This window comes from Acanthopagrus latus, chromosome 18, assembly GCF_904848185.1.
Source record: "Acanthopagrus latus isolate v.2019 chromosome 18, fAcaLat1.1, whole genome shotgun sequence".
Classification (NCBI taxonomy): Eukaryota; Metazoa; Chordata; class Actinopteri; order Spariformes; family Sparidae; genus Acanthopagrus; species Acanthopagrus latus.
Window position 1 is genome coordinate 966546 of NC_051056.1, and position 14013 is coordinate 980558.

A 14013-nucleotide genomic window follows, 5' to 3' on the forward strand; every position below is an offset into this window, starting at 1 on the left:
CACACACACACACACACACACACACACACAAGTGTTATCATATATTACAACTAAATACTACAAACTTAATCCTACCACTAAATACTACAAACACAGTATTACAATTAAATACTACAAACACAATATTACAACTAAATACTACAAACACTGTATTACAACTAAATACTACAAACACTGTATTACAACTAAATACTACAAACACTGTATTACAACTAAATACTACAAACACAATATTACTACTAAATACTACAAACACAATACTAAAACTAACTACTACGAACACAATACTACAAATGCAATACTAAAAGCTAAATACTGTATTTAGTTCCTTTAGGTCGTGTTGTGACTCTTTGTGGTTGTGTTGTGTCTCTTTGTGGTTGTTTTGTGTCTCTTTGTGTTTTTCTTGTTTGTTTGTTTCTTGCTCCACTGTAGTGGACATGTGGACTTGTGGACATCTTTGTTGATACACCACCTCAACACGTGAGAACAAACATAAGAAGATCTGTTGGCAGTGAGTGTTGCTGAGCTGTGATCCGCAGTCTGGGGGCAGTTCCAAAGACTGATATGCGGTCAGACACACTTCCTGTTTAATGAAGGAAGCTAAACATTTTTAACATTTCTACAAGTATGAGTCACAGCATGAGAGGAACAAATACACACAGATGCTGGTATGTCTGTATTTGTGAAGACATAATGCAGTCAGCGAACAAAACTGTAAACACCATACATGGACATTTAACAAACAAACACCACACATGAACATTTAACTCTCTAATACTGGTCCTCACAAAGATGGACATGTAACTCACACACACACACACACACACACACACACACACACACACACACACACACACACACACACACACACATCTGGATTCCATTAGCAGTCAAGTCAAGTCAGCACAGGCAGCAACAGTCTGCTGAGCCTCAGAGCACCGATATACTAATACTTTAGTATTACAACAGTATTACTACTTTACTTTACAACAACACAACTACTACTTTACTACAACAGTACTACCAATGTACTACAACAGTACTACTACTGTAGTGTAAAACCGTAGGACATAGGAGGAAGAGGAAAAGAGCAGCTGCTGTGGAGGGAAAAAGAAAACAGACAGAAAGAAAAGGTAAAAGAAGAGACCTGGGAGGGAGAAGAAGAAGAGAGAAGAAAAGGTGAAGGAAGAGAAGAAGATGAAGTGTTTTTTGGGGACTGTTGTCTTCGTCTCTCTGCTGTGGACCGTTTGCAGCATCTCTCTATCTTCTTATCCTACTGACGAATGCTCCGGCATGTCTCTCCGTAAGTCTTCTCCTCCTCCTTCTTCATTTGAACATGTGCAGGGCAGCTACAGACAGGTCCAACTCCCAGCTGCCTGTAATAGAAAGATACTAATAAACTGTTGCTACTTCATTAGAGTTAAACTAACTACTAATTATAAGCAGCAAAAAGTCTACAAAAGTGTGTGTGTGTGTGTGTGTGTGTGTGTGTGTGTGTGCGCGCGTGTGTGTGTGTGTCATGTATATAAATCTGCTGTGTTTTCCTGCAGTTCAGCACTACAATACTACACTACAGTACTATATTACTACTATACTGTAGTTTAGTCCAGATGAAGATACCACACTTGTATTGAGCCCACAGACATGATGTTTGACTGAACTTTATTTAAATGTTGGAGAGTGTTATTTATGGGCTAAAATCTGTGCCACTAGAAACTGAATATGAATATGAATATTTGAATTTGAATAGCTAAACTTGAATAATTGCATTAAAAAACTGAATTTGAATCACATAATTAGAATTTGCATTGTAAGCCCCAAGCCAATTTTCTAGGGTTCGGGGTTAGGGTTAAAAACCCCAAGGTCTGTAATCTGAATATCATAATTTGAAATTGAATTCATTAGTTTGGAAAATTCAACTCTACATATTTTCACATTCAGTTCTCACAATTCAAATTCAGTTCTCAAAATTCAATTTTAATTTACTGTGACTGACATCTGGGTAGTTGAGGAAAAGCAATCCAGTGCAGATGACTAGGACTCCACTTTGGCCAAACAGCACCTACGTTTTCACCTACTTAATTTACCTTGATGTTGACTGGTTGCTGGCTGGTTGCCACCCACCACGAAACTGAGGAAGAAGTGGACATGGGGTGACCATTAGGCTGTTAATTAAGTGAATGGCTCTCATGTGCATCTCATGTGGATTTCCAACAATCCAAGACTATCCAAACTATTTCCAAAACTATCCAAGGGTCATCTACTATGTCGTGATATAACAGGAGATGAAGTCTGAATAGACTAAGTGGTTCAAAATGGAGATTAGATGGTTAGAAATCTATATAAATAGCTCCCTGCAACCATGAATGCATTCATTGTGTCATGATATTAAAAAAAAAAAAAAACAAAACAAAACACCAAAATGTACATTTTAACCAGACCAAGGTACGTGTTAAGCGTTTGTTTATACCAAAAAAGAAAACAAACAAACAAACAAACAAAAAACGGTTAAAATGTACCTTGGTCTAACAACTTGAAGTATACATTCATAGATGTTCATATCATCGGACATAGTAAGCCATAATTACTGCATATATTTATCCAAGATTTTAATAGAGAAAACTCAGAACAAGACAATGAACAATTAAAAGTAACTTATTTGATTATGAAACATTTTATTTTAACACTTATGAAACATTTTATTTTAACACTTAATTATATATAATACAAAAAATAATAATAATCAAAAAAGCTGCAAACAAGCAGATCTAAAACAAACAGCAAAAAAAAGAGCCATCTTGATCACTGGTCACAATCTACACATTACCTCCGCTCTCTTCGCACAGTTAGCACACTCGGGCTTGTGGCATTTGAAGTGTCCGATGTTTGGTTCTGTTTGCAGCTCTTTCGGACCGGCGCTACCTCCGTCTCCGTGTCTGCTGCTGCTGCGGTGGTTGCTTCCGCTGCTGCCCACCTTGTGCTGACTGCAGCCCCTTTCCCGTCCATGTATTCTGCCCTCAGCTCCTCTGCCAGCTGCTGCAGGACTTTCCTCTAGGCTCTCCTGCTGCTGCTGCTCCTTGAACAAGATGCGGGCATTGATCCCAGCCAGGTCGAGGATGTTACAGAAGACCACCACTGGCCCATATTTGCATACCGTTCCTGACAGACTATGCCCTCGCATCTGGTCCAGGACGTCCTTGCAGTACTTGGTGTTGTTGTAGTAGGTTAAAAGTGCCCCCACTTGTGTGCACGGTGCTCAGGATGCAGACATTCTTCTTCGGCTTTCCCTGGTTCACAGTCAGAGTCGCAAACCCTGTGAAATGATGTGCAGCAGGTCACTACGACCGCTTATGGCCGAAATAGGTAAAACATAATAATTTCTTTGTCTTTTGTGTAATTTATATAACAGCTCATTCTACATGTTGTAAGTGTTGATATTTTCCTCGATTCCTAATATATATATTTAATGAAAAGAAATGAAATTTTGAATAAACTTGATTTCACATAGACCCTTTAGTATTGTTTTTGACCTTATGATGTAATTTCCACTTCCTTTGTGTGCGTCCAGTGCAGTTGGACATATGAAATAAGTCGAAGTAGGTTTACTGTAAAATCCTGTAAGTTGCAGGGAAATACTGATGTAGATTTCTAACCATCTAATCTTCATTTTGGACCACTTTAATTCAGATTTCATTTTCTGTTATTTCACGACCTAGTAGATGACCCTTTGATAGTTTTGGAAATAGTTTGGATAGTCTTGTACTGTTGGAAATCCACATGAGATGCACACAAGGACCATCCACTAATGGTAATTAGCAGCCTAATGGTCACCCCGTTTCCACTTCTTCCTCCATTTGGTGGCGGGTGGCAAACAGCAAGCAATCAGTCAGCGTCAAGGTAAATTATGTAGGTGAAAACGTAGGTGCTAATTGGCCAAAGTGCTAGTTATCTGCACTCAATTGCTTTTCCTCAACTACCCCGATGTCAGTCACATCCATCCATCCATCCATTTTCTTCCGCTTATCCTGGGCCGGGTCGCGGGGGCAGCTGCCTGAGCAGGGACACCCAGACTTTCCTCACCCCAGACTTCTAGCTCCTCCGGGAGGATCCCAAGGCGTTCCCAGGCCAGGCAAGTGACACTCGCCAGTCACTCCAGCATGTCCTGGGTCTTCCTCCGGGTCTCCTCCCGGTGGGGCATGCCAGGAACACCTCCCAAGGAAGGCGTCCAGGGGCCATCCGATATAGATGCCCGAGCCACTTCAGCTGGAGGAGCAGTGGCTCTACTCTGAGCTCCTCCCGGGTGACAGAGCTCCTCACCCTACCGCCGATTGTATCCGGGATCTTATTCTTTTGGTCATGACCCAAAGTTCATGACCATAGGTGAGGGTAGGAACGTAGATTGACCGGTAAATTGAGAGCTTCACCTTGCTCAACTCTCTCTTCACCACGACAGACCGATACAACGACCACATTACTGTGGCCGCTGCACCAATCCGCCTGTCAATCTCACACTCCATCCTTCCCTCACTTGTGAACAAGACCCCAAGATACTTGAACTCCTCCACTTGAGGCAAGAACTCTCCCCCAACCCGGAGGGAGCAAGCCACCTTTTTCGGGTTGAGAACCATGGCCTCAGACTTGGATGTGCTGATTTTCATCCCAGCTGCTTCACACGTGGCTGCAAACTGCCCCAGAACATGCTGGAGGTCCTGGCTCGACAGAACCAACAAGACAACACTGAAATCCAGTGGGTCCCGAACCAGACCCCCTCCGGCCCCTGACTGCGCCTAGAAATTCTGTCCATAAAACTTATGAACAGAACCGGTGACAAAGGGCAGCCCTACCAGAGTCCAACATGCACCGGGAACAGGTCTGACTTACTGCCGGCAATGCAAACCAGGCTCCTGCTCCAGTCATACAGGGACCGTACTCCCGGAGCACCTCCCACAGAATGCCGCGAGGGACACGGTTGAATGCATTCTCCAAGTCCACAAAACACATGTGGACTGGTTGGGCAAAGTCCCATGAACCCTCAAGCACCCTGTGGAGGGTATAGAGCTGGTCCAGTGTTCCACGGCCGGGACGAAAACCGCATTGTTCCTCCTGAATCTGAGGTTCAACTATTGGCCAAATTCTCCTCTCCAGTACCCTGGAGTAGACTTTCTCAGGGAGGCTGAGGAATGTGATAGTAGTAATAGTTGGAACACACCCTCCGGTAACCCTTTTTGAATAGACCACCGCCCGGGTCTGCCAGTCCAGAGGCACTGTCCCCGACTGCCACGCGATGATGCAGAGACCTGTCAACCAAGACAGCCCCACAACATCCAGAGACTTGAGGTACTCAGGGCGGATCTCATCCACCCCTGGTGCTTTGCCACTGAGGAGCCTCCCAACTACCTCAGTGACTTCGGCTTTGGTGATAAATGAATCCACCTCTGAGTCCCCAGCTCCTGCTTCCTCTATGGAAGGCGTGTCAGTGGGATTGAGGAGATCCTCGAAGTATTCCTTCCACCGCCCGACGATATCCCCAGTCGAGGTCAACAGCTCCCCGCCTCCACCGTAAACAGTGTTGGTGGAGGGCTGCTTCCCCTCCTGAGGCGCCGGATGGTTTGCCAAAATTTCCTCGAGGCTGACCAGTAGTCTTCCTCCATGGCCTCCCCGAACTTTTCCAAGACCTGAGATTTTGCTTTCGCGACCGCCCGTGCTGCCACTTGCTTGGCCTGCCAGTACCTGTCAGCTGCCTCAGGAGTCCCCCGAGCCAACCATGCCCGGTAGGACTCCTTCTTCAGGTTGACAGCATCCCTTACTTCCAGTCTCCACCACCGGGTTCAGCTCACAGTCACAGTAAATTGAAACTGAATTTTGGAAACTGAATTTGAATTTTGAAAACTGAATTTGAATTGTGAGAATTGAATGTGAGGATATGTAGAGAGTTAATTATCATGTAAACACACATAATGTTTATATATCATATAACAGCGGTCATCAATGGGCGGTCCCCAGGCCGCATCCGGCCTGCTGGCCTCCTGTTTGTGGCCCCCAAACTGTTATTCCTTCATTAATGTGTTTTGGTTGGGTCAGCATGTGTACACCGGGACTTGTCTCCATGCCAATGATACACAGACAGCTGGGTCACTCTCTGCTGCGAACGCAATTTTTAACTTCCACTTTCGTTTTCGGAGCAGTTCACATGTTCACATTTTGCCGGTTGTAGGAGATTGACAATGGCATGTTCCAAGTACTCTGGTATAAAATGCACAGTTGAAATCCAAACCTCTAAGAAGTATTGACTTTAAGTTTCCATTCACTCTCTCCAACTGGGACAAGACCCATATACCTAATTTTGGAGCAATAGTAACAAGTAGGATTAACTTTGCTATATTAAATGAGACCAAGCACATGATTCTCTCCCACACAACTTAAACAGACGGAGAGTGTCTCCCGGCAGACGCCCTTTCACTCATGGTGCCAAAACTTTTAAACTCATCACCATTTAACCACAGAACAAACAACATGAATTAACTCACAACCGTCTTATATATCCTACTATTCACAAACACATTCATGAACCATAACTACACCAACACCAACAGAATACACACGAGTCATTGCGCCACAGCCTTACAATATGCCAGAGAAGCTGTGATGAAGATTTCCAATTTGAAATGCATTATGAGACGAAAGCATAGTAATTTTGAAGGGACATTTCCTCAAAATTCAGAGGTAAGAACAACAAAAATGAATGCACTGAAATAATCATATCAAGCTTCGAGCAGGATTCTTGTCACATCTATGACACAACAGCAAAATGCAACAGAGTGCTCACTTAGAGTGGTGTGGATTTTGGCTAAGCACAAGAAGCCATTCTCAGATGCAGAAATTATAAAAGAATGCATGACTGAAGTGATGGACACAATGTTTGAAGGCAAACAAAAAGAGGAAATATTCAACTATATATTTTAATTTATGTTAAAATGGAAATGACATTTTATTTTAGTTTGTATTTTTCTTGTTGTTTTGAATGAAAAGAACATTTAGTTTTGAATATTACTGTATTGTTGCATGTGGCCTGACCGACCTCAGTACATGGACCTTTGAATCATTGAAAAAAATCTTTGTGGCCTTTTAAGATTTGTATTTGAGTACCCTTGTCTTATAATATATCTCATAATGATGACAGAGCAGGAGCACACTGACAGTCGCATGTTGTCACAGAGAGGTTCTTTAGGTTTAAAGGTTCATTACACATTTTTGTCATCCTGAACTTCAGTAAACTGTCGAGAACATGAATAAACAAAAACACTTCATGATATGTGTCACTTATTAAAGGACGAGAACATGTTGAATTAAATTTGATACTAATGCTTTTAAATGTGATTCTCTATGCAGACAACAAGAGAGTGACAAATACCATAGAAAAACATTTACACCTGGTGTCATCCTATTTTACACGTGTTAATATTATTAGTCATCGATGGTTTCATCATATATAAACTATAGTTGAATTTTGTGATTTTATTTATTATTACTGATGTTAATAAGTAAAGTAAATCTTCTGAAATCAAAATCCTAATCCTTCTGATGACCATCTTAAATCAGTCACATGATTTTACTTCACAATAAAATCTGATGTTAAAGTATTTTAAGAAAAGTCAAATTACAAAAACTTCATCTGCAGCTGGTTGAGCAGAAGTCCTGAATGAGTCCTGATGAAGACCCAACGATGTGTTGTTCTTCAGTCATGTGCTGTTGGTTGAGCCAATTGCAAGCTTTCTAGCTCCAGTCTACAGACTGACTTGTGTTCTGTGTTCTGGTCTCTACAGGTGTACAGACTGAGCTGTGTTCTGGTTTCTACAGGTGTACAGACTGACCCATGTTCTGGTCTCTGCAGGTCTTCATATTGACCTGTGTTCTGTGTTCTGGTCTCTGCAGGTCTACGGGCATTCCGGTTGAAGACCTCCTGTAACTTTACCACCCTGAAGGAGAAGCAGCTGAAGGAGATCCAGGCTCCAACCACCATCCTGTACCTGCCAGTTCTGTACCTGCTAGCCTTCATTGTAGGTCTGCCCTCCAACTTGCTGGCTCTGTGGATCCTGGTCTTCAGGACCAAACCACTGCCATCCACCACACTGCTCATCAACCTGACTTCCGCAGACTGCCTGCTGCTGCTGGTGCTGCCGTTCCGGATCATGTACCACTTCAGAGGGAACCACTGGGACCTGGGTGAGCCCTTCTGCCGTATTGTCATGGCGATGTTTTATGGCAATATGTATGGGTCGGTTCTGTGTCTGGCATTCGTGGCTCTGGACCGCTACATCGCTCTGGTTCACCCATTCGGTGCAAAGACACTGCGTAGCCGGCGGACATCTCTATACATGACAGCAGCAGTTTGGACGGTGGTGCTGGCCGCCATGCTACCACTGCTGGTGTCTCGGCAGACGTACATGCTGGACGAGCTACAGATCACCACCTGCCATGATGCGCTGCCTGAGGAGGAACAGGAGAACTACTTCCTGCCATACTTCGCCACCTTGTTCACCTTCTGCTTCCTGCTGCCTTTCATGGCTGTTCTTTTCTGCCATGGCGCTGTGCTGCGCACCCTGCTGGCTAAAGGAGAGCGCTATGGTCACGCCGTTAGGGTGACAGTCCTGGTGCTGCTCGTCTTCATTGTGTGTCTGCTGCCCAGCAACATCCTCCTCCTCCTCACCTACATGGATAGCTCACAGGATGGAGACGGCGAGGATGTCTATGTCCCTTACATGGTCAGCTTAGCAGTTAGTACCTTCAACAGCTGCATCGACCCTTTCATCTACTACTTTGTGTCCGTGGAGTTCAGGGATAAGGCCAGGAACACTCTTTGTTGCCGTGTGAACTCAGAGGTCAAACCGTCGTCTCTGGACAAGAATGTGTCGTACTCTTCATCATCATCAGGCCTAAGGTCAAAAGTCACCATGCTGACCAAGCCCAGTCAGTGTGGAACATCTGAGACAGGCTGATGGTTACATGACTGATGACATCATCACAGCTGTCAATTAAACATCTGTATTGATCCCCGATCACTTTATTAATTGTAAACTTCAAGATGGCCTTGTTATTTTAGTTTATTTTACATGAATAAAACGATGAAGGAAAAAAACATAAGAGAAGAATCTTTAATGCTGTTTGTTTGATCAACATGTGAGACCAGTGTTCAGCCTCCAGGATGCTTTGAGATGCTTTAAATACAAAATAATTCACTCTAAAGTTTAACAAGTCATCATTAATAAAAGTTATTAAAAGTTATTGTTAAAATCTGTGAAAATATTTCAGGCCTGAACAGTGAAGTCATTGCTAAAGTGTGTTGAAGCGTCACTATGTCAAGCATCCAACAGGGGGTTCATCTGGTTTCAAAAAGTAGTCAGATTGTATAGAAGCTTACAAAAACTTGTTTTTTGATCTCAACAGTTTCCTGATGATTTCATGATCCAAGTAGGAGATGATTTAGGTGTTACCATGGCAAAATGTCCTTGTCTTAATCAGATCCAATCAGAATATCCTCCCCGAACTCCACCTTCAATTGTCCAAATTTGGTAACTTCTGGCTTGAGAGAAACAAGATGGCGACGGGCGTAACACCAAACAAACAGCTGACACCCCTCTTTACTGTCAACAGAAATCCACCTGTTTCTTCCTGACAGGTACACAATAAGTATATCGTGGGCAGATGTGGTTGAGGGGTAGAGCCAGCGTCTTGTTATCTGTTCGATTGTTTGATTGTCACTGGTCTGATTCCCCTGGTCTGTATGTTGAAGTGTGCTTGGCAAAGACACTGAACCGCAAACTGCTCCTGATCTGCTGGTTGACACCTTGCATGGCAGCCTCCTCCTTGCATGGCAGTATGAATGTATGTATGAATTACTTTAAGTTGCTTTGGACAAAAGTGTCTGCTAAATGTAAATGTAACGTAACTGATAAGCTGCGTCCAGTAAATAATTACATTGTCTGTGACATGACAGATGGTGGTGCTCATACCACTTTGATATGTTTCATCTAACTGGAGCTTCATCTGGACATTGATCATCATATCTACAAGAGAGAACATAGTGAAATCAGAAACACTGCAGGTCAGATTTAGGTTCCTCACTTTACATCTGGATCATCATCTGGAAGCTGAAGAACTTCTTCCCCAGACATGGATCAGGTTTACAAATCAGAACAGATCAGAAGCTGAGCTGATGTTCTGTAAAGTCAGGATGTGATGCTCTGGGTGACCAGCAGGGGACAGCAGGCACTCATGTTTCACTGCAGCTGTGTCCCCCTCCAGCTCAACCAGTCTATATATATGAAGTATATATACTTCAGTTAAAGCAGTAATACCACCATCAAATACTACAATTTAAGTAGTAGTATTACCATCAAATACTACAGTTAAAGTAGTAGCACCACCATTGTCAAAGACTACATTTAAAGTAGTGCTACTGCCATAAAATACAACAGTTAAAGTAGTAGTACTACCATCATTGTCAAGTAAGTGTTGGCCGACACACTTAGTTGTGCTCAACATCTGCTTTTGTTGATGTCAACCATAACATCACAAACAACAGAGTCTGGTATCTCGGCTCAACTTGCTGGTTCTTAACTCCGCCTGGCTCCTTGTTCTAGTCCCCTGATTGGTCACATGAGGCATCAATATACATGTATTACCCAATACATTGACACCTCCCACTTGAAGTCTCACTATTCAAACTACTATTTAAACTAACAGTTTAGTTGAACAGCTTAATTCCTTTTGTTTTCCAGACAAACATTAACATTTATATCCTTCCTTTCCTTCTATCCATAACAAAGTCATATGACAATACTCTTACATGTCCATTCTTCCAACAGGCTTACACACTCTGCCAAATCTAGTTACATCTGGCCTTCAGATACGTTTCTAATAAGCCCACTAGAGTCACCCTGTCTCTGACACGAGGCTTGTTTTGTGTCTGTCCCTTTTAATTCCGTATGTTCCTTAGAGTTCACTGTTGCTGCTCTTGGTGGTACAAGCTGAATGTGTTGTCTGTTCCTTCACCCTCTCCTCCCTATGGCGAGTTCACCTATGAGCGCTGTGTGCAGCTCTCCTGTATGACAGACACTGTCATCTATCTTCCTCTGTGAGGATGCGTTTTGCAGTTTGGACTGCACGCTCCATGTTTCCGTTACCCTGAAAATAGGGTGGGCTGGATGTAACATGCACAGTGTCATACTATCTGCACAACTCTTTCCAGGCCTTACTTGTAAATTGAGGCTTATTATCACTGACAATCTGGTCAGGGATACCAAATCTTGCTCATTGCAGCTTTTAACATCTTATCAACCTGTTGTGTTGTGGTGGCAGTCAAGTGTAAGATTTCCATGTAACGTGATTAATAGTCTGATATCACAATGTAATGTTTGCCTTTATACTCACATCCGTGGCTATCTTTTGCCATGGTTGTACAGGAAGGGGTGTGGGTTGTAATGGCTCCTTGCGCTGCGTGCGCTTGTTTTTCTGGCAAAAGTGACACGTCTCCACCTTACGTTTGATGTTGGCAGATATTTTAGGCCACCACTCAGTTTCCTGTGCGCATTCTCTGCATTTTGACAGGCCTTGGTGTCCATCATGTATGTCCTCCAATAGCTCCTGTCTCACTGACTGTGGAATTACAGTGCAACATCCTAGTGTGATGAGGCCCTCACACACGGATCATGAGTCTTTCATGATATAATAGTCTTTTGCACTGTAGGGGGTGCTATTGACTCATTCTGGCCATCTTTGATCAGCTTTTGCGCACTGCTCATCCTTCTGTGTAGCAGACCTGCATATCCAGTTTGTGCTGTGATATTGGCCAGCTGTGAGTTACAGCATTATCATGGCAGACAATGATGGTCTCTGTGGTGTTGTCACTGTCATTAATAAAATAGAATCACTACCATCAAATACAACAGTTAAAGTAGTAGTACTACAATCAAATACTTCAGTTGAAGTAGTAATACCATCATGAAATACCATAGTTAAAGTAATACTACTGCCATCAAATACTACAGTTAAAGTAGTGGTACTACCATGAAATACTTCAGTTAAAGTAGTACTACTGTCTGAACAAAGGCTGAACAAAGAGTTCAGTTCAGGAAATTGATCAGACCTTAAGTGACTAAATGGCCTGAGGTGACAAACAAACAGGCACACACGCACTTCTCTCCACTCACATAAAAATCACCATTACGACAGTGATGTAGTCACAGGTATTGATGATGTATACATTAATCTGTTTATAAAGTCACGTATAACAGTGTGACTCAGTGATACACTCCTGATCAAAATTTTAAGACCAGTTGAAAAATTGCAAGAATTTACATTTTGCACTGTTGGATCTTGAAAAGGTTCTAAGTAGAGTTTCAAAATGCAAAAAGAAGAAATGGGAGTGACACAAAAAAAACTGATTTAGCAATTTATTGAAAACAACAAACTGAAATAGGCTGTTCATCACCTGATCAAAAGTTTAAGACCATAGCTCAAAAAAAAACCAAACCCCCCATAAAATAGAAACAAAAGTTTCAAAAAAGGACTCAGTAATGAGTAACTCCACCATTCTTGTTGATCACCTCAAAAATTTGTTTTAGCATGCTTGATTCGAGTGTTTCCAGGAGGCTAGTGGGAATGCTGCTCTAAGTGGTAAAGATGGCTTCACGGAGGGCATCCACTGTCTGGAACTGATGTCCATTTTTGTAAACTTCCTTGCCATCCATCCCCAAACGTTCTCAACTGGATTTAGATCAGGGGAACACGAAGGACGGTCCAAAAGAGTGACGTTATTCCTCTGGAAGAAGTCCTTTGTCAGGTGGGCATTGTGAACTGCAGCGTTGTCCTGTTGAAAAACCCAGTCATTACCACACAGACGAGGGCCCTCGATACCCTCTGTGATATCTCCACATAGCCAGCCGCTGTTTGACGCCCCTGCACAACCCAAAGCTCCATTGTGTCATGATTCCTGTTTGTGTTGTGTTCTTGTATCTGGTTTTTGGTTTCTTGTATTTGATTTATGTCTTTGTATCATGTCCTGTGTCTCATGTTTTGTTTTTCCATGCCCTCATATGTCCTTTAAGTTTCCCTGTGTATTTCCCTTGTTGAATTTCCATGTCCTCTTGTGTCTCTTGTCCTTTTAGTTTCTCCCATGTTCTCCCCTCTGGCTCCCTCTGTCTGTTGTATTGTTCCCTTCATGTTTTCTCATGTGCTCCTCCCCCTCATTACCTCACCTGGCCGCCTCTCTCCTCACCTGTTCCTCGTCTGATCATCAGGGTCTGTGTATTTAGTCTCTGTGTTCCCTTCACTCCCTGTCCGATCATTGTTTGTATTCTGTCCATGCTCCTTTTCCCTGTTCCCTGTTTGGTATGTTTTAGATTTTTTTGCATTTTTTTCCATGTTTGATTTGAACCTTGACTTTGATTTGAACTTTGTATTTCGCTTTGCTACTTTGTCTTGTCCTTGGTTGCTACTTTGCCTTTCGTCCCCATTTGTCTGCTTTTGGTTTTTGTGATCAGCTTTTAAATAAAGCTCGCCTTTTGTTTGTTCCCCTGATCTTGTCTCCTGTGTAACTGCGTTTGGGTCCACCTCCCCTTCCATAGTCTTTCCTTTAAACCCCATAACCTGACACATTGTTCCATTGAAGGAAAAAGCACCCCAGATCATGATGGCATCTAGGTTATCAGAGAGTAATTCAATGTCCCATATTTAGTGCTCTCTTGCAAAGTCCAAATGGGCAATTTTGTGGTGTTGAAGGAGACGAGGCCTTTGAAGATGTTTTTTTGGTCTTAAAGCCCTTTTCTCGCAGATGCCGATGCACTAGTAACGGCCTTAATTTCCGATGAGGATCGTCCTGTGTCTTGAAGGACAGCCACTCGGATCCTCCTGCTCAGCGCTGGGGAAATTTTTTTTTAGGTCTACCACTTGACTTTTTTGTTCCATAACCCTCAAGATCTTTTAAGAACTTCAAAATGACTGTCTTACTGCGTC

General features: G+C 42.8%; 1 protein-coding gene across 2 annotated transcripts; it reads left to right on the forward strand.

The window, feature by feature from the left end:
* Positions 1–894: 894 nt before the first annotated feature.
* On the forward strand, positions 895–13506 carry si:ch211-132p1.2 (proteinase-activated receptor 4). 2 transcript variants are annotated; one of them, XM_037076028.1, is made up of 3 exons: positions 895–1303; positions 2903–3363; positions 7933–13506. In XM_037076028.1, exons 2-3 carry the CDS (start codon positions 3321–3323, stop codon positions 8994–8996), a joined length of 1107 nt encoding a protein of 368 aa, XP_036931923.1. In that variant the 5' UTR covers positions 895–1303; positions 2903–3320; the 3' UTR covers positions 8997–13506. The 2 variants fall into 2 exon arrangements, with proteins under 2 accessions (XP_036931923.1, XP_036931922.1); XM_037076027.1 differs by lacking the exon at positions 2903–3363.
* Positions 13507–14013: the final 507 nt, after the last annotated feature.